The 20,950-nt window shown below is 42.0% G+C and overlaps 1 protein-coding gene across 1 annotated transcript in view; it reads right to left on the bottom strand.

Annotated features, from left to right (window-relative positions):
• Window positions 1–4,399: 4,399 nt before the first annotated feature.
• LDB2 (LIM domain binding 2) overlaps window positions 4,400–20,950 on the bottom strand; it is a 106,403-nt gene continuing 89,852 nt past the window's right edge. Inside the window, exons 6-8 of the mRNA XM_087723789.1 lie at window positions 10,769–10,892; window positions 7,862–8,013; window positions 4,400–6,187 (exon numbers count right to left, since the gene is read on the bottom strand). Coding sequence (XP_087579915.1) covers window positions 5,957–6,187; window positions 7,862–8,013; window positions 10,769–10,892 — 507 coding nt within the window. The 3' untranslated portion in view covers window positions 4,400–5,956. The remainder of the gene's footprint in view (window positions 6,188–7,861; window positions 8,014–10,768; window positions 10,893–20,950) is intronic.

Here is a 20,950-nt window from a genome sequence, read left to right as displayed (position 1 = left end):
ATTTCTCTTATTAATGTCCATGTTTATACTTATACCTATTATCTTGTACATGTTTGACAAACTAAATAAAATTAAAAAATAAAATAAAATTACTGGCGGGCTGGAGAAAGTGGAAAATAGGTTAGTCCCTGTATTTGGAAGGTTTTAATGTTGCCATGGGGAGAAAGGGCTTGGATCAGTGATGCGATTCAAGTAATTTAACAACTGGTTCTCCCTAATGACTGGCTGACTAGGCGTGGCTGGGGGGGATCATGTGACTGAGTGGGCATGGCCAGCTCACTCATGGCAAGATTGGGCGGTGCAGGCAGGCCAAAGCGGTGGTGGCGATGGCTAGAGCCTTCGTGCAGGAGCGAAGCGCCCCATTGCACAGCAACAGCATTTGCCTTCACCACAGTACATTTGTACTCAAGCAGCACTTCACTCCCATTACTTCGGGCTGCGTCCGTCACTGCATGAGAGAAGCGGCCGGGTCTGATTTTCTGGCGCCTCATCTCTTGCTGGGTCTCACTGCCTGACAGTCAGTGGTTTTTAAAAGATTTTTGCAGCAGGAAATGGCAAGCGACTACTTCCGGCCTTTGTTGGTGCAACTTGGCATGTCTCAGTCGCTTGGGGAGATGCATGACCTGCTCTCCATCCCGAGACACTGACTTGCTACATTCGCCATGGTCACCTCATGGTGTCAGCCCTGGAGCCATCTTTAATAGGAGTCTTCAGGGCTGCCACAAAATAGTGGTACCCATAACAGTGTCTCAAGGGGACATAGAAGCCATCATAGACACTGGCTGTACCAGGTGCCTGATTAGCCTCCCTACCATCCACAAACTAAGGCTGAACACAAAACACCTGGGGCACGCCATGCATTTCAAGCAAGTCAATGGGACAGTAATAGGTGGACCCCTGGCACTTTAGTCACTGAGCTCATGAAACTGGAAATTGGGACACCACTGGGAACTTAAATGCTTTGTGGAAGCTCTGAAGATGACAGAGTCACTGATCCTAAACCTCGCTTGGCTGGACAAATAGGGTCCAGTCATTATATGGGAAGATTGCTACTGAAGACTAAAAATTGGCATCACCCCACTGCCTCCACCCCCTTAGGCTGAAGCTCAACCACTTCAGTCCCCAAGCAACCCTGGTCAGGGGGAGGGGGGCACAGCTGCTGCAGATAGCCTGCCTGGCTTCCCCCAGCTGCCCAAATAATACAGGGACCTGGCAGACACATTCAGCAAACATAAATGTAACTTCCTCCCCCTCCACCGCCCCACCACTTGTGCAATAGAATTTGTGCCAGGAGCTACGCTGCCAAAACCCAAGATGTATTCCATGACCCCTAAAAGAGATGAGCGAATTAAGAAAGTACATCAACACTAATTTGATGAGGAGCTTCATCCAACCCGCCAAATCAAAAATGCTGTTCAAAGAAAAGAAGGATGGGGGTATGAGGCTCTGTATGGACTTCCATGGAATTAACACTGTGTGCGTGGAGAACACCTACACTCCCCCCCCCCCGCATGAAAGACAAGCTAAATCACCCAGCGAAAGGCAAAGTATTCAAGCTAGATCTGTGGGAAGCATATTACCAGGTGTGGATTAAGGAGGGACATGAATGGAAGACCACCTTTAACTGCCCATTAGGTAGTTTCCAGTTTAAGTCATGCCGTTTGGGCTTCGGGGACCCTCTGCTGTATTCATGCAGCTAATCAATAAGGTGCTGCATGAGCACCTGTACAAAGGTGTCCTAGTTTAGCTGGATGACATTCTCATATTCAGCGAGACACTCAAAGAACATATTAAACTAGTGTGGCAGGTTCTGAAAAAACTATCCGCGAAGCTCTATGCAAAGCTGTCCAAATGCAAGTTTCATAAGACTTCCCTAGACTACCTGGGCTATCGAGTGTCAAATGACGGAGTCGAGATGGACCCAGGAAAAGAAGAAACAGTACTTGATTGGCAAACTCCATGCAATTGCAAGCAACTCCAAAGCTTCCTGGGATTTGCAAACTTACACACAGTTCATTCCAGCTTTGCTGAAGTAGCTCTACCCCTGACAGAGCTGCTGAAAACATGACGGGCTGCTAGGAAACTGACCCCTGCTGTCCCTGGGAGGAAATTGCCATGGACTTTACAGTCAAACTCCGAGAAAGTGGAGGAAACACAGTCATTTGGCTGTGATTGGCCTATTCTCAAAGCAAGCCCACTTCACTGCCTGCTCAGGATTCCCCTCTGCCAGGAAATTGGCCAGAATGTTTTACAGCAAATATACCAGCTACACAGAGTGCCCCGCAGGGTCATCCCTGACAGAGGGGTTCAGTTCACTGCTAAGTTCTGGAGGGAGTTCGTGAAGTTCATCGGATCAACCCAGGGGCTTAGTTCCATCTTTCCATCCAAGCACTAACGGAGCCTGCAGGATGTGTGAATGCCATGATGGAGCAGTACCTGAGATGCTATGTGGACTATCAATAAGATAACTGGGCAGATTTGCTGTCTTTTGCAGAGGTGTCTTATAATAACACAGTGCACAGTAGCACCGGACTGACCCCCTTTCAGATACTAGCAGCATAGAATTTGTTTCCATGCCCGAGCTGCCATGAGAGTCGCCTTCATCCATGACCCTAGCCAAATGGATGGAATAGCTAAAGCTGGGTTGGGAGAATACTACACAAGCACTAGCTGAGATGGCAGACGCATACAAAAAACAGGTGGTTACAAATGGTAAGAGATATTGGACTGCACTATTTCTGGAAGGATACAGGATGATGAAATGAAATGTCACAATACAATTTAGTTAAATGTAGTTAAACTTTGAGTATTATGTATAAGATAAAGTAATAATAGTGATAGTCAAATAAATGATCAATAATGCTAATAAAACATTTATATATACTAGATTGATAATATAAAATTTTATATAAACTGTAAGTGAGGATGGAGATGATGTCGAAAAGACTTTTTATAAAAGATAAATAATTCTATATAGAATAGAATATAAAGATGTAATATCATTGGATGATTTCAGGATGATGTAATGAAATGCCATAATATAAATTTACTTCAAATTTAATATGCCTCATATAAAAAGGATGTGATAATAGCTATGCTTAATGGAAGTTTAACAATTATAATAATTTATATAAATGTATATTAGATTGATGATACTAAAAATGGAAAAAACATGGAATTGAATATTAGAGAATGTTATTAATGCTAAAATAATAGAATGGTTTAGAATAGAATACAAAAAATTCTTTATTATTGGATATATTGAAGATGATATAATGAATCATTATAATATAAATGGATACATATTTAGAATATCTTGTTTAAAATGGTGAAACAATAGCAGTAACGTGCAGTGAGGTTTATGGCTGGTAAGGCAAAAAGAAAGAAAGCGGCTTTTGCCCGCCCCGCCGCTATGCCCGAAATAGAGGTGGGACGCCTCTATGCCGGACATAGAAAGAAAGCGGCTTTTGCCCACCATGGCGGGGCGGGCAAAAGCCACTTTCTTTTGCCAAGAGGCTGCAGCCCGCCTGAGCTGCCCGACTCTGGGCAAAAGAAAGAAAGTGCCAGCCTGCCAGCAGAGGCAGGTAAAAGACCCGCCTGTGCTGGTGGGCTGCCCCGACACAGAGAAAGAAAGCTGGCGGGCTGACCTCCCTGCCTCTCCTACCCCCTTCCCTCTCTTCTCAAACAAACTCTCTCCCAAATTGAGAGTTTGAGTGAAGAAACAAACACACACCCACACACACACAAATTATTTACAATTACTTACAAATTACATTAATTTTGAATACCCTCCCCTCCCTCTGACTCACATACCTTTTCCAGCTGTTTCACAATCATAGAGGATTTCAACTCTGTTCTTGCCTGCCATCATGAAAATGTAAAAATATAAAAGGAAAAAGGTAAGAGCTGCTGAGGTCAGGCTGGGTTAGCTGCTGCCAGAGTCCCCAATGGATGACTCTGCTTAACTGTTTAAAAAAGCCTCTTTAAAAAAGGCCCTCTACAGGAGAAGGCAAGAGAACCATGTGCCTCATCTACATAAGGAATTTTTTGGCTTTTAACCCTTGCTTAACTCTGCTCGAGTGATCATAGTCAGACTAAATGAGGCACGTGGTTCTCCCGCCGCCTCCTGTGGAGGGCACTTTTTAAGAGGCTTTTTTAAACAGTTAAGCACTAAGCAGAGTCATCCACTGTTACTCTGGCAGCAGCTACCTCAGCCTTCTCCTTTTACATTTTTTTTCTTTTCATGATGACAGTAGTGAGGCTCTGCCTCCCCTGCCTCCCCTGACTGCATATCGCTGCTGTTTATTCTGTTAGAAAGGAAATATATAAACAACATATTTGTTAACACAGTTTATTGGCACACGTATTGGCAAAGCATACATAAAATACAATTGTATCACATCAACTCACTGTATTTTTACATGATGAATTGAAAATATTATGTAAATGAAAAAAATACTTTTTTATAAAGTTTCACATAAATATATTTGATCAAAAATTAATTACTTTGAAGGGCTTTACAAAAAGTATTATACAAGAAATAATGCATGAAGAGAATCAAATAAACAATATGCAATAAAACCCAAATTGGTTTTTGTTCAAATTGTTCACAAAATTTATGGATTACATGGCTTTCAAAATTCAGATCAACAGCAATTTTACAAAGCATAAACTTTCATAGGGTACAGCTACCCTCCCACATAAAAATATTTGTCATGTGTTTGATGAAACAAAATGGCTATTTATAATTGTTTCAGTGCTTTTCACAAGGGGACGAAAAATTTTGGATTTAGAATCTGTTACTTTATTTGCCTGAAAGCAATGAAGAATAGAAAAGGGAGAGAAGGAAAGACGGCAAAAGGTCAACTTGTGTCAGGAAAGAGAAAATTATGAAGATGTTGAGAAAGAGGGCTTTTGACAAATCCCAACTTCAGTAGAATGAAACATATGTAACTTTGATCTCACAATTATTCCTAGCCAGACACATAGCTAGATATGCATGGTCACACCCCTTCCAAGAAGTTTTTCCAATCTTTGGAACTGGAGTTTTCAAGTTTCAGAGTGGTAACATTTAGGCTCTGCTATGGATCAGAGCCACAAAAAAAGATATTGGGATATTGTTATGATTTTATTGCAACTGCTTAGAATCTTATCATTTGAAATCTCAAGGCTGAATTTTGTAACCAGTAACATTAGAATGATGGGATCATTAATAAAGTCCACATTATCATGGCTGAATCATTGGTGTCCTGGAAAGCTTGGTTTCCTTCTTTGAGAAAATATTTTAACTTCAAACATTACAGTAGCATTCTCCATCATGTGGCATCAGAGCTTCTGGTCCTCAGTTGCTGATTCAAATGGGGAAAAGTTTCAGTCCAGACTATGTAGACTAAATGCTAAAACTTTGCTACTGTTTTTTTTTAATAATAACAATAAGCTGTTTTTGGAGCCTGATTTAAAAAAAAATTCTCTCCTGCCTTTCGCCTTCTCAAATGGCTATCCAGAAAAATCAATGGCACAGAAAGAAAATAAGGGCTGTTTCCAAATTCTGCTCTTTCCATTTATATTGCAGAACAAGAAAAGCCAGGATATCCTCTTTCATGGTAAAAAAAAAAGTCATTCGATCCTGAGCACTGACAGAAGATATGGCCTTTATAGAATAAAAGGAGATTATCCTGGGGAAAAATCCTCCATCAAAATCTAAAAATTGTCATGAGGTGCTACTTACATATTTAGTTTCACTGAGGTCAGTGCCAAACTCTTGCAAGTACAAGCATTTCCGAGATCATCCCCTGGGTGCTTATAAATTGTTTTTCTAGTTCATAAAAGCTGTACATTTAGAAATAGCTTCCACATCTGTTGAAAATCTAGAGGTTTTTGTTCTGCTTACCTATGGAATGCTGTGAGATGGGGGTTAGTTGCTGATACCAGTCGAGCAGGGGGTAGGTATGGAGTTCTACTGGGAAGCCTGGGGTGTGGGGTTCTCAGACTTGGTCTCCTGGTTGGTAGACATTTTACTGTTCCAAGGACTGTTATTTCCTAGGGCAGGGGAATTGTTGAAGTCTTCATCATCATCCAGGCCATTGGCTGCATCATATTGCGTGTTTTCCAGTCTAGTGATCAACCGCTCATCTTCATCACCAAATTCTCCGCCCATCAGAGTGGGTTCCCCAACGACCATCACATCCTGGGAAGGGATCCATGATTTGTTAGATGTTATAAACTGGAGCAAACTAAATAAAGTATCTCAATTCCTATGAGAGGATTACCCAGAATCCTTCTAAACATTTCCCCATATTATCATTGCTGGGCCTCAAAGGGGTATATCAAACCTGTTGGCATTCTGTTTGTATATGCTAACTTGGAATCTAATTTTCAAAAATCCCAAACTGTTGACTGAAAGGGTTGAAACAGTTGTGAAAAGGTAACACAACACTGTATAGAATCAACACATTATTAACAATTTGCATTCGTATTTTGGGGGTTTTCAGGTAGCAAAAGCAAGTAGTATCACCACAGGAATAATTTTAGTAATCTCAAAGACAGAATCTAGTGAAATCTGTTCTAACAAGATGCTTGGAAGCTTTTCTCCTGATTAAATCAGGGGTGGTCAAAAAAAGTCAAGGTGCTGGCTGTGACTGCATGACTGAAGACTTGTTCATAGGCTCATCTTGACTTTTCTGACCATCCTCCCCATATAACCCTGCCTGACATCTTTACAACCTAACTTATTTCTCCCTTCTTTGCTACAACCCTTTAAAAAGCTGCCTTTAATGCACAGCAGTGGGGGAAAAAGAATGAATTCAGGATTTCACGTTCTTATTCTTTGCTTTATTTGGATGGTTGGTCCAAGATGCTAAGTCCTTAAAAGACCCTTTTCCTGAGGTCTTATTATAGTAAGGTGTTCTAAGCCAGGAGATCACAAGGATTGTCTGGCTGTTTTTGTGGAAGAATTCTCTGAATTTGTATTGTTGCCTGGGGAACTCTTGAGTGTAGGATTTCTTCATAGGACCCAACATGGCAAATGTACTAATCCCCTCCATAAATTGTGAAAGCTCTCCTCTTTGGAATGTAGCTGTGGTGCTCCAAAGCAGACAGTGGGGCATATTCTGGATCAGTGCCCTCTGAGTGCATATCACAGGAACCCCAAAAACCTTTAGTATGCAACTCTGTATTGAGTATATAATCTAGCTCTGAATTTGTAAATAACTAGTTTCATATTTACTCTTTGACAATGTAATTGTGATGTGCTTTTAAATATTTTTTTCCACTATGCTAAATAACTAAACTCCAAGCACAATTGCTTGTTGGTGCTTCGTGACTCATCCTAAGCCAGCAAGAAACACAAAAGGATAGCAATCTTTCTTGACCTCATGGCTAATTATGCGGAAACCTCTTAAATGCAATAGCCATAAAGGTCATGGGCATTTTATGAGACGGCAAGTGACCTCATGTGCAGCACAATCGCATCATGCAAATGGCTTCAGTCACATCATTAGCCCATAGAAGTCGTGTCATGCATGGTACCGATGTTTATGACTGCACTGCTAGTCAAGAGTGCTTGCCTGCCCTGCCCATTGTTTTTTACGAATTGGATTCAATTTCTAAAGGTGTGCAGCAAGGCATGGGAGCATTGCTGAGCTCTATGGAGGGCAGGTAAAAGTGCCCCTTGAACCCAGCCCTTCCCCACTGGCCAATGCTAAGAAGGTAACTTCTGAAACCCTGCTTGGTGCTTGAATAAATTGCTTGGGGATCCAATATGGGAAGGAGTTGCTTAATGATTTGTAGCAGTTTTTGCTCTTTTAGGGATCCAGGCCTACAGGTGGTCTTAGGTGAGGCTTAAAAGGAAAAGGGGACTTACAGGTACCTGACTGGCAAGGCTCAGGTTCACTGCTGCAGCTTTCTTCTTGCTATTGGTGCTGTTGATGTTATTCCCGGCACTGCTATTGGAGGTGCTACCGGTGGAATTTTTTCTTTTTCTCCTTTTGGTGGTTGGCTGTCTTGCAGGCTCTACTGTGGGAGAGAAAAGGCTGAGATGCAGCACAAAGGCATGTGCAGAGAGTCGAAGGAACCTGGCTACCATGCATGAGTCTGTGCCCTCTCAAATTCATTAAATGGGGCAGGCACAACGTTGAAAATAGGGCTAACTCTTGGGAAAGTTAACCTGTCAAAAAGCATAGATAAATTAAGAAGTAGGAAAAAGAAGGAAAAGTTGTTTATAGTTTGGCATCCATGATACAGAAAAAATGCTCTGCTATATGCTATTCTGTACTTCTGTATAGATTGTGTTGTATTATAATAGTGTTTCCCAACTTTAGCAACTTTAAGATATGTGGATTTCAACCCAGAATTCCCTAGTCAACCATGCTGACTGGGAATTCTTGGAGTTGAAATCCACATAACCTTGCCAAGGTTGAAAAATACTGTATCGTAGTAATAGTGTTTTATAGTCTTTGCACAAAGTTGCTTGCCACACTCAGCTGAGCAAAAAGTGGAGACAAATTGCTTGGATTCATAACGGGCATAACAAGAAACTAGATTACCTTGGCTTAGAGTCAGAATAAAAACCTAAGATTTACATCCATTCACTTTGCCCTCTAAAAGACAACAGAAGCATTATCTTGCGTGGGGTGCAATGAGGTTTATTTATGCAAAGATCTCTTCTCTTCTGGACAAATCCTGAGTGGGAGGGTCAGAAAAATACACTGAATCAAAAATATTTTCTACCAGAAAGACTTCATATTTGAGGTACATAGAATCATAGGGTTGGAAAGCATCTTGGAAGTCTTGCAGCCCAACCCCTTACCCAAGGCAGAAGTCCTACCATCTTGGACAAATGGTTGTCCAATCTTTTCTTGAAAGCTGCCAGCAATGGAGCACCTACGCAGCTGGAAACATTTCCTAGATTCTGCTAGGCAAAATAACCAATGATAATTTTAGGAGATATGCTTTAGGTCATGCTTTTTTTTAGCTCTAGACAATCTTTCATATTCATATCCCTATCTGTGCCATTTAATTTCCCCCCTTCTCTTTCTGTCCCCCACCCTGTTTTATTTTCCTCTATGGCTACATAGAGGAAATTTATTACAGTCAAAGACCAGTACAATTAAAAATGCTCAAAAGAGTATCTGGTAAAGGTTCTAGAATGGAATAATAGTAAATAAAATCTCTGTTGAAATCATAATTTGACAGCTTATTTATTGTTCTATATAAACAAGAGCATGGCCTGAGCTATGAAATTGTGAAGGCCTATAGTTATTAGGTACTAAAATACAACAAGGTGATAATATGTGTTAGGGGTATCTCCGTTGGGAGACAGAAAGTAGTGCAGCAGAATGTACAGCTAGAGAGAAAGAATGTTGCTAGTAGAAACACACGAATAGAGTTTCAGACACTGCTAGTAAAAACAAGTAGCTTTACTACAGATAATGGCTTCATAAGCAGTGATAGTAGATAGTAGATATTAGTCCAAACACAATTCAAAGAACAAACAATAGCTTACAGTAGCAGTTCACATTCCAGTCATCAAGTCATCAGGCATAGGACAAGCAGAGAGAGAGAGTGAGCTTTCCTGACTCCTTCTTATTGTAAAGTTAATCACACTTTTTAAGTACATCCACTCATTTAAAGCAACAACGACCATTTGTTGTTGTATATAGAAATATATTGCCTACCCAACACTAGGAGTATACTCCCAACATTTGGAGTGTTAATTGTATAAATGGATTATATTGTATAATATGGATTATTTATCAGGCTTTGACACATCTTTAATGCTGCTGCAGCTACATTTAGTCATTTGTTACTAAATCTTGCTGGACCATTCATAAAGGAGCATGTCAATCTATAAGGAGGGAGGGAAATTGCTTTCATCATTTGGGTGGAAGGCATCAAGGAACAAGACAGTTAAAAACATTTGTATGTAAACATGGAATATGTAAATATGTGCATATTTAAAGAAAGTCATGGCACCCTACTGAAACCAGGACAACCTCAGAAACGTGATGAAAAGGATCTGCTTGCAGGAGCAGAGCACAAAACAGTTGCCTTTCTATCTCCTCCTCTGTTCTGGACATGCCAAACATCAGGCGCCAGCTGCTGGGCTGAGAAGGAATTTATTCTCTTCTGGGTGGATGGGTGGGCAATATAAAGATCAAGGAATGGTGCCACACAGTAAATGAAAGGTTAAAAGGCCCACCTGGACCCTTTCTCACCCTTCTTCTCATGACAAGACTAGTATTGCCTAAGTTTGACTTCAGGTACAATCTAAAAGCGTCAGCCTCAACCATTTTTATCCCAGATGTTCTTGACTCTGCATACTGCAAAACATCTTGGGAATGTCACCTGCACACTTTAGGAATTGTGCATTTTGGGCAACCTCTACAATGGCTGGCATGCTAATTTCAAGGGCAGTTGGGTTTCCATACCTCTTTTTAAGGGTGTGGGATTACATCTGTACATGATCCAGAAGATCTGCATGCAACTAAGAAGATGAGTAGTTCCATATGCTAGGCAGAACATATTCTTTGTCATTATTACAGTATATAATGCACACCATTTGTACAATGACGATCATCATGTGTGTGAGGTCATGTACTCTCTTTCTCCATACCCCTCTCATAGAAATGCTCACATCTAGCAATCCAATAATTCTATGAAAACAATGATTTAGAGAGAATATCTGCAAAATAGTCACAAGACTTTCAATGGTATTCCATGTTCTTAAATTCTTACCCACTTAGAATCAGAGACCAGAGAGAATTCCTACCTGGAGGTGCCACCATCCTCTGCCATTTTTGAAACAAACATGTTTTCAAGCAGTCCCGAGGACTTAAATTATATGTTTTATGTCTTGACATTAGTTCTTGCATTGGCTCCAATATAACACACAACTGCAAAGAAGGAACAGAAAAAAACATTTGTGGACATTTTAAGATTCAACCATTTCTTTCATTGCTCTCCAACTTCTTATTTTCCTGCTAAGCAGAGAATTATGAACATAAATAGTGATTAATAGGAAGTTTTCCAGTTTTAGGGTTTCAAAGATGGATTGCAGGTTCATTATTTTGTTGCAAATAAATATGAAGTGAGCAGTATAACTTTTTTGTTGTTTGGATTTTAATCAAATCAGAAAATTCCCACTTCTACTGCCAGGGGCAGGTTTACAAAGGCTCTCCCCAATGTATGGTTGCCTTCACTGTTACTGTTTCCCAACTAACCAAATGTTCCCTTCTTTCATTGCCCCCATCCTCCCCACCGCAGCTAACCCAGTGCACAGGAGGCGATCTTGCGGAGCCTGGCAGTAGTTGCAGCTCATTGGCGTTTTGGCCGCTAATAACAGCCAGCTGGGTGTTGGCCCTGGGTGTCCAATAAGCTGTGCTCAGCCCCACCTGCACTGCATTCGTGCACTTCGAGGCCCTGTAGCCAGGCCACCTCTTGCCCTGCCACCTGCGTTGCCTCACTGCAGTGGCAACACTGGCAACAGCAGCCCTGTCCAGCAGAAGCCCCGCCATCCATTTGCTCTCCTCCAGCCTGGGAAACCCATGAGCCCGGAGGGGAAGGGGGCTGGGAGTGGGCTGGGCTGCAGGGTTCTGGTACCCTATAAGCTTGAGGACTGGGCAGCCACATCAGTTTCTCTGGGAAGAGGGGAAGGGGAAGGCAGGAGGAGGAGAAAAAGGCGCTGGTCGGATACAACAGTCATCAGGAGCCTCTACTGGAATATCTAACAATTACTTTAAAGTTCCAAGGAAAGAATTACAAAGTACCAGAGTACCCAGATTTTAATTGTGAGAACACAAAGGGCCCCCAAGATATTCAGGGGCTTCCCCAAGAAGGAGTGATATGGTCTTCTAATGGGCTATTACAGAGAAGAGGATAACAATCTACCATATTTTTGTGGAGTACAAGATGCACCTTTTCCCCCCTCAAAAATGAGGGAGAAAATTTGGGTGAATCTTATACACTGAATACAGCATTTTTGGCCACCTGAAACACTGCCCCGCGCATCCTGTTTTTCGCAAAGGGTTTGGGAGGCCTGCAAAATGCTCCTGTGGGCTGGCAAGGGCAAAAACAAGCGAAAAATGGGGTCCGTTTCTCATGAAAATGGGCCTGTTTTTTAAAAAAATGAGTCGTGCAGAGGGAATAGGAGGTGTGTAAAGTACTCCTTGGGGCTGGGGAGGGCAAAAATGAGTGAAAATGGGCTGGTTTTTCACAAAAAAATGGGGCTATTTTTGCCCTCCCAAGCCCCAGGAGCATTCTGCAGCCCTCCCAAAATCTCTGCATGCCCTGTTTTTGTGAAAAATGGGCCAATTTTGCATAAGAGGCCCATTTTTTGCCTCCCAAACCTCCCATGCGTTATGTTTTTGCCCTCCCTGTCCCCCCAGGAGCACGTTGCAGACCTCTCAAACTCTCTGCATGCTCCTTTTTCACAAAAAACAGGGTGTGCAGAGGGTTTGGGAGGCCTGCAGAGTGCTCCTGGCAGCCAGGGAGGGCAAAAACGTTTTTTAAATTTACCTCTTCAAAATCTTGGTGAGTCTTATACTTTGGTGCGTCTTATAGTCTGAAAAATATGGTATTCTCCAAAGCATCTAAGGGTAGGGCAAGAAGATGAAAACTAATCAAGGAGAGAATCAATCTAGAACTAAAGAGAAATTGCCTGTCAGTGAGAACAATTAATCAGTGGAATGACTTGCCTCCAGGAGTGAGGAACCCAACGCTGGATGTTTTTAAGAAGAGAATGGACAATGTCTGGCATGGTAATTTGCATCCTTTTAGAGAGTCACTGAAGCATTTGGAGGTTTATCTGTGTCCTCAGGGTTACCTGAGAAGTGCTTCTGTCAGAGCTGAAGAAGCTTCTTAGATAAGAAGTAAAACGTCTTCAAAAGAAGTGCCACTTGAAAAAGCACCTTTAGGACAAACATGATTGAGAATCTCTACAGACGTTTAGCTATACAATTTGGGATAAACACCCTTTTAATAGTGTGGGAGTAGCAATGGATTTCCAGAGGAAAAATTGCAGACTACAGGAACCAGTAGCACTACTCAGGTAATCCTGAGGACAGATAACCTCCAAGTGCTTCAATGACCCTCTAAATTTTTGACATATGTGTACCCCTTCTATAATTTTCATAACGCTGAGTACCCCTCATAAAAAACGCTGAGTACCCCTCATAACTACATAAAAATATGTAGTTAATGATTTTCACGCTTTCATCCAGAACTTTCTGTAGATCAGCAGGCATCTTACGTGTTGCCAAAGCCTCTCTGTGTATGCAACAATGTGTGGATATGACATTTGGAGCAACATTTTGAATTCTTGCAATGAGTCCTTTATTAATTCCGACCATACTTTTTGCTCCATCTGTGCTCATTCCAACACATCTATTCCAATCAATTTTGTTCTCTTGCATAAATGTATTCATAACATTGAAGATATCTTCTCCTGTTGTGACATTCCCACGTGATCCCCACCAAACTCCGGTGCAACGCATACCCCCACCAAACTCTTTCCGTACCCCTGGGGGTACGCGTACCACACTTTGGGAAACATTGCTCTAAAAGGATGCAAATTACCAACTGTCTGCAATGAATATAAATCCTTCCATTCCCCATTATCCTGTCAGAGCTGGAGAAGCTTCTTGGATGAGAAGCAAAATGTCTTCAAAAGAAAAAACAAAGTCCAGCTGCCTCCTAAAATAGGTTTTCTTGCTATGCAAGTCAATCAGCAACAAATTGGTCCAGTCATTGAAATCATCCAGGAAGAAAAGTATTTAGCCCCCCCAAATTTCTTGGAGAAGTTTTCCCCTTTTCTTGCTTCTATTCGTACCCACAGGACTGGGCCTTGCCAGCAGCAAGACCAAGCAACAAGAAAGAGAGACTTCCTCTCCTTTAGCAGCAGTTGTAGCAATCTGTATGGGCCATTACCCAGGAAAATGCTGCGGGAGTCAGAGGGCCCTGGATGCTGGATGTACAGATACCTTCTTCTTTTACTACAGCTTTCTTCCTGGCACAATTGTCTCTTTTTGTTGAGTAAGTCTGGCTTACTTTCTGAGATGGGTCAAGAATTGGGAGAAGAGAAGAGAATTAAACCTAGACTAATTTAAGCACAGGTTGTGTACATCGCAGTTTGCTCTCCTATGGAAACTTTATTTCGATTAATATGGATAGAAAATGCAAATGAAATGAATGAAACCCTGAGATGGAAAGGATTAAGGACCTTGAAGGTGAACCAGAGGTGGGTTCCTACCAGTTCAGACCTATTCGGTAGAACCGGTTCATCAAATCTACCGAACCGGTTAGAAGAGGTTCCACCAGTGGACCCGGAAAGCAGGCCACACCTACAAAAGAGGTTCCAAAATTTTTTGAAACCCACCACTGGCAAGGATCTTGTAACTTGACAGCTTTAAGACTTGCATGCTTCAATGCCAGAGTTTCTGAATAGCTACTTGGACCGACCTAAGTACTAATTCATAATTTCATATCCGGTCAAATGGGCGACAAGCCACTCCCATTCGGTCACATGGGTGGCAAGCCACTCCCACAAAGGAGGCAACACCCACAGAGTTGGTTCCAACAATTTTTCACCACTGCGGTGAACCTATGGCACGCATTCCAGAGGTGGCATGCAGAGCCCTCTGTGGGCACGTGCGCCATCACCAGCTACTCATGGTTTCTGGCATGCACATGCATGCTGGCCAGCTGATCTTCACATATGCTGGAGCCCTGGAAATCCAACCACTTGCTGGCCAATGCACATCTGCCTGCTGGAAACCAGAAGATCATATGTGCATGCCAGCCAGCTGGTCTTTGAGTTTCTGGGGCTCAGGTGTGCACACACCCACATGTGCACATACGCATATGTGCATTCTGGTTTGGGCACTTGGTGCCAAAAAGATTTGCCATCACCGATTTAGGAGATCAAGATTGACAGATAATTTTTTTTCACAACACATGCGACAAGTTAAGCTTTTAACTTGAAGCTTAATATGAAAAGTTAAGCTTATCATCATATAGAAATTCAGGTTTCCCAAAATAAATCCTATCCAATTGTGCTTCATCTCTATCACGTCCAATTTGCTTTCTTGTATTTTTTTTCTCTTCTTTTTCTCCAACCCTGTTTCTATGATTAAGCAATTCCTTTAATCCTCCTGTTTCTGTTATTTTTATCTATTTCATTCTAATGAAAACAAATTTACCAATAATAATTTTCTTTGGATTGAATTAACTCCATAATCTTCACCATCCTGTGGTTTAAAATATTTTGACCCAGGCTGTCTTTCTTGAAGTCCCTTAGCTTCAGAGCAATAAATAACTCTTTCATACATGCAATCTTGGACTGCAGTTTTGTGAAATCACTATCTATAAAGTGGGGGGAAGAGATAAAGTTTCTTCAAGATGAACTTGATTACAAGTAACTACCTAGACATATCCATGTTGTTTCCTTGGTAACAGGACAAAAGTAGATTTCTTTCACCAGCATCTTTTTTCCAACTTCTCAGTTTAAACTAGAGTTTTGAGCATTCCTGGTTGCCTAGGTATGCTTGATCTACTTTCTGAGATCAGCTAATATGTTACACATGCACATATTTGTTACACAGGGAGGACGCTGTAAGGACTTGCCTCTCCTACCCCCTCAAAAAAGCAGAACCCTTGAGAGGTCAGTTAGTGTCGCGGTTGGAACAGTCTGGAAATAGCGGAGCTTCGTTGAGCTCCATGAAAACCAGCTGGTATCTGCTTGCCGAGAGACCCTGCAGGGTCAAAGCCACCCGGGAGGTGTGGTGAAAAAAGGAGAGGTGCTTCATTGATCACGAGGAAACCTTAATTTCCTCATTAGATCCAAAGAAAACTCGATGGCCATTTTGGCAAGTTTGACAAGCTGTGACAACTGGGACAATAAGATTATGTGCAGGAGCAGTTCATGGACAGAGCATTGAAACTGGGTGAGATAACTTCCAACTTTTATTTTAGAGATTTAACCCAAATAAAAGAATTACAAAAAATAATCTCCAAATGTTAAGAAAGCAGCGATTGGATACATGGAGAAAGATCAAAGAACTCAGATGCGAAAGAAATGTCTAATAGAAGCTTTAAAATATAGAACACCTGGAGAAGAGAATAACAACTTGAAAAGTGATTATTGAGAGAAACTGCTTTTCCTATTTTTACTTTTAATCCCCCTTGATCTGTTGACAGTCAGCTGTTCGATGTTTGCATGTTATTTAATGTTGGAATTTGGAGCAGGGTAGCCATCTACTGGAGGGAGAATATCACTGCAGTATGGGAAATTAATGGGAATTATTAAATATAAACAGAGGAAAGGATGGAAAGTAAATAACACCTGGAAGGCCACTTGACCTTGATTCCATTTCAGTAGGTAAAGATCTCACTTCAGTAAGTTCTTTAAGACAAACAGAATTGCAAATAACTAAAACTCTATTGAAACTGTTCCCTGGATGGTGGATTTGAAAGATTTGATGAAATTTGGTGGGCCGAGTTGGATTTGGATTACTAATGCTACTTGACAGAATATCCTACAAGGTGAAGGTGAAAGAAGAAAAAAAGAAAAGAAGAACAGCTAAATAAGACTTGAAAACTTGCACAATTGAGAAGGTGTGAACTGGAAAATTATAAAGAGTATAAAATATCAATTTATAGCTTTTAAGGACCATAAATGTAGGGGAATTGGCAGTATAATTTTGGGACTGACTAAATCTTATTAATAACTGGCTTTTTTTGGAGTTTTTAGGTGGCTTTTTAGTTTTTAGTTTAAGGATGACTGCTGTAGTTGTACCAATTCTGGATGCGTTCCGGCACCCCCTGGATGCCACACACCTTACGGAGGCCCAAGAAGAACATGTAAAACTGGTGCAGTAAGTTCTGAAAAAAACTTCTTGCTGCCAAACTCTACGCGAGGCTATCAAAGTGTTAATTCCACAAAACCTCCCTGGATTACTTTGGATATCGGATCTCCAATGAGGGGATAGAGATGGATCCAGGGAAAGTGAAAGCTGTGCTCAACTGGCAACCCCCACATACCCGCAAGCCAGGGGTGGGTTTCTCGCCCCGTTCCAACCGGTTCGGTTGGAATGGGGCTGGCGGCATCCTCATGCACGCACGCGGCGCACGCATGCGTACTAGCATCTGTGCGATGCTCCAGCTGCTCCTGGAGGATCGCGCAGGCACTGTATGCGTCCTGCACATGCGTGGAAGCGCAGAACTCGTCAAAACTGGGTAAGGAGCGCAGGCGGGCGGGTGAGCCCTTCGCCGTTCCCGGAAGTTACTTACTTCCGGGTTCGCCGACCAACAGGTTCGCAGGGACCGCCGCGAACCGGTTGAAACCCACCCCTGCCGCAAGCAGCTTCAAAGTTTCCTGGGGTTGGCTAACTTTTACTGGTAGTTTGTGTGGAAGTCGCCCTGCCCCTGACTGAACTGTTAAAAACAGGATCATCGCCGACAAAGCAAAAGCCAAACCAACCAATTGTGTGGACAATGCACTGTCAAAAAGCCTTTGAGAAGTTGAAATGGCTCTTTGCCTAGGAGCCCATTTTGCAGCACCCAGATCCAGAGCAGCAATTTATAATACAGGTAGACACCAGTGATGTGGCTGTAGTAGCAGTGCTGTTGCAAAGAAACCCAAAAGGACAACTCTTGCTTTGTGCTTATGTCTCCAGAAAACTCACCGACACTGAAAGATGGTAGACCATTTGGGACAAAAAAGCCTATGCAGTTTGCTGGGTCCTACTCTCATGGAGACACTTCCTAGAGGGGCGACAAAGTGCCATTCAAGGTTTGGACTGACCATAAAAACCTCAAAGCCCTGAAGACCCCCCAGAAACTGTCTTCAAAACAGGTGCGCTGGGCGCAGTACTTCAGGACATTTAAATTCGAACTGAAGTTTAAGTTTATTTTATTTATATGCTGCCCTATTCCCTAAAAGGGACTCAGGGCGGCGAACAACTTAAACGGGAAGGGGAAACATACAAGTACAAAATAGACATTTAAAATGACCAACAACCACACCTGTCGAGAGGGGAAGGGAGCTCATCAACCCCAGGCCTGCTGACACAGCCAGGTTTTAACGGCTTTTCGGAAAGCAGGGAGAGAGGTGAGGGTCCGAATCTCCGTGGGGAGTTTGTTCCAAAGGGCCGGAGCTGCAACAGAGAAGGCCCTCCCCCGGGTTGTAGCCAGATGGCATTGGCTGGTGGATGGAACCCGGAGGAGGCCGACCCTGTGCGATCTAATGGGTCTTTGGGAGGTAAATGGCAGCAGGCGGTCTCTCAAGTACATCCCTGCAGGGAAAAACTTGGTAGCAGATGCCTTGTCAAGAAAGCTGCAGTTTGACAGTCAGAGGGAGGAGGAGGATGCCATAATTCCTCCAAAACAAACAGCAGCACAAGTCACCACCAGAGGCTAGACCAGATGGCCGACCAATCCCAGACAGGACAAACTGACTGCTGCACTGAAAGCAGCACTGACAACTGACCCCTGGCTCACTGACAACAAAGATGTCTTAACGATGAGAGATGGACTAGCCTGGAAAGGATCCAAAATATACATTCCTGCCAGAGAAGGAGTCAAGTTCACTGCCAAGTTCTGGAGGGAGTTCCTGAGGTCCATTTGGTCCATGCAGGGACTCAGCTCAACTTTCCATCCAAGCACGAACGGGGCAGTTTCAAGCCTGCCACATTTTCTACTGTGGGAAAATGGGAGGGGGAATTATACGGAGTTCGGTGATGCATAGCCATAACAACATTCTTTTTAGAAAGTCAAGGTTGCTTTTGTCTCTGCACCTGGCCAGATGTGGATGGGAGGAATCTTTCTTTGTGGCAATGAAAGATTGGACCATGTGATGAACTTGTGGGTGTTGGGGCAGGATCTTGAACTTTCAACTGGGTGGGAAAACCTAGGAGCTTTCAGATTCAGATTTTCCCAGATGTGCCAACATGATATCTCTAATAAAGTGGAACTTTGAGGAAACACAAGCCTCAGAGTTTTATTTCGCTGGGAGTGTTTTTTGGAACCCTGACATCACATTGATCCTTTAAGAGCTTACAATAGAAATAATCAGAAGTACCTCAGCGAGACAGATGGAAAAAAATGTGAGCTCTGAAGAGCCTCACATAAATTCTGTCTGACAAACCAGACAGAACTTTTGGATCAGAACTTTTCGGGGGGGGGAGTGAAGAAGGAGCTGCATCTCATTAGACCCAGAGGGATGTAATAGGTTCTTCGTAGGTTGGAGATTAGCTTTCTGAATCAGTGTCGGGGGAGCATGGCAACATGGCAGCATGGCAACATGGCTGCTATCAAGTTGTGGGCCTCTGGCCAAAGCATCGGAGCGGTGTATGAATGGAATGTGAAACCTGGTAAGAAGATTTAATTAACCAACTGACATAAATCAGAATTTGGAAAAGGCAAAGAACCTTGTGAATATAAATTATATTGATGGATAGATTGGGATTTTGGCAGAAAGAAAAGGAAGAAGGGGGGAAAATAGTGGTTTAAATCATTAAGCCCAAAAAGAACTGCTTGTTTTAAACAACTTGGAGACAGAAAGGAAAAAACAGAGAATTGACTAACCCATTGAAACACAAACTTTGAATTTGGATTTGAAAAGATTGTGTCTTTAAAAGAGATTAATTGACAATTGGGAATTCTATAAAGGAATAGAAGAAGGAGGGGAGGAGAAACAAAAGTTAAAAGCATACCAAGGAGATTTTCTTTGTTCGAGTTTGTTCTAATTAACATATCTTAAGCAACTCTAATCAATGAGAGCTGGAATGTAACAAGGGAAAAAATCAAGAAAAAGCACTAGTCTGGATATAAAACTGGATTTAACAATATCAAGCTGTATTGGTGGAAACCATCGAGCTGAAAGAGCCATTTGGGAAAAACAAAGAAAATGAGTTGATCAAGACGTCTTCCCCTTCTCTTCCTCTCCATTTTAGCTGAAGCAAAACATAAGCTGGGTCAGATCCTCTCCATTTTAGCTGAATGAGAATATAAATTGGATCAGAATTGAGAAATAAGAAGAACCTTGGAAAACTTGGAACTTAAATTATAATTAACTGTATAACTAACTGTAATCGTGGAACTGGACATAATGGAAAGGTGGGAATTTGAAGAATTACATGAAATTATAAAAATATGCATAAATCATTAAAATTAAGTTTAAATAGAATTTTGAAGTTAGAATCTGAGGAGAGGCAGGAAATGAGGGAAGAAGAGGGGGAGGGTAATGAAATGGTAAAAATGGTGGAAAATAAAAAGCAGACAAAATATTTCGCTGGGTTTGACATAGGTATAGGGAAAATTGAAAAGGGGGGATATGTCCCAACAAAGGGAAATAAAAAGCAGACAAAAGATTTCACTGGGTTTGACAGTGGCTTGGGGAAAATTGAAAAGTGTGGATATGTCCCAACAAAGAAAAGGGAAGAGACAGGAATGGAGAATTGGGACAAAAGACTTACTAGGAAAAAATCAGATATTTAGAAATTGTTATGTGGGATTGCTGGAGGAGGAGCCAATGTCGCGACGATATGGACGTGTAGTCTCGATGCTCCGATCGGACCTAAACCATCCCAAAGAGATGGTGAACAGGAAAAATATGTCTTGCTGACCTCAGGGACATTGCAAAGTCCCTGAAAGAAGCAAGAGAAGTTCTTCAAGCCGGCGACAAAAAATCCAGCCAAGGCTGACGAAGTCAGGGCGGCTCCAAAATGGAAGGATACAAAAAGAGAAAGTGTTTCCAGCTGGTGAGGAACTTTTACTGTTTTAAAAAGAGACTGCCTATAAAAACTTAAAATTATTTATTTATTATTATTATTATTTATTAATGCTTATAGGCCGCCCTTTTCCCTGAGGGGACTCAGGGCGGTTTACATAAAATAAGAGGGGGGTATACAGACAATAGACACAACAATACATAGAAGTAAAATAGTAAGCAACATTC

The sequence above is a fragment of the Thamnophis sirtalis genome, unplaced genomic scaffold, assembly GCF_051295495.1.
Source record: "Thamnophis sirtalis isolate CommonGarterSnake01/CBP01778 unplaced genomic scaffold, rThaSir2_p1.2 scaffold_10, whole genome shotgun sequence".
NCBI classification, from domain to species: Eukaryota; Metazoa; Chordata; class Lepidosauria; order Squamata; family Natricidae; genus Thamnophis; species Thamnophis sirtalis.
This window is presented reverse-complemented; position numbering and strand designations above follow the sequence as displayed.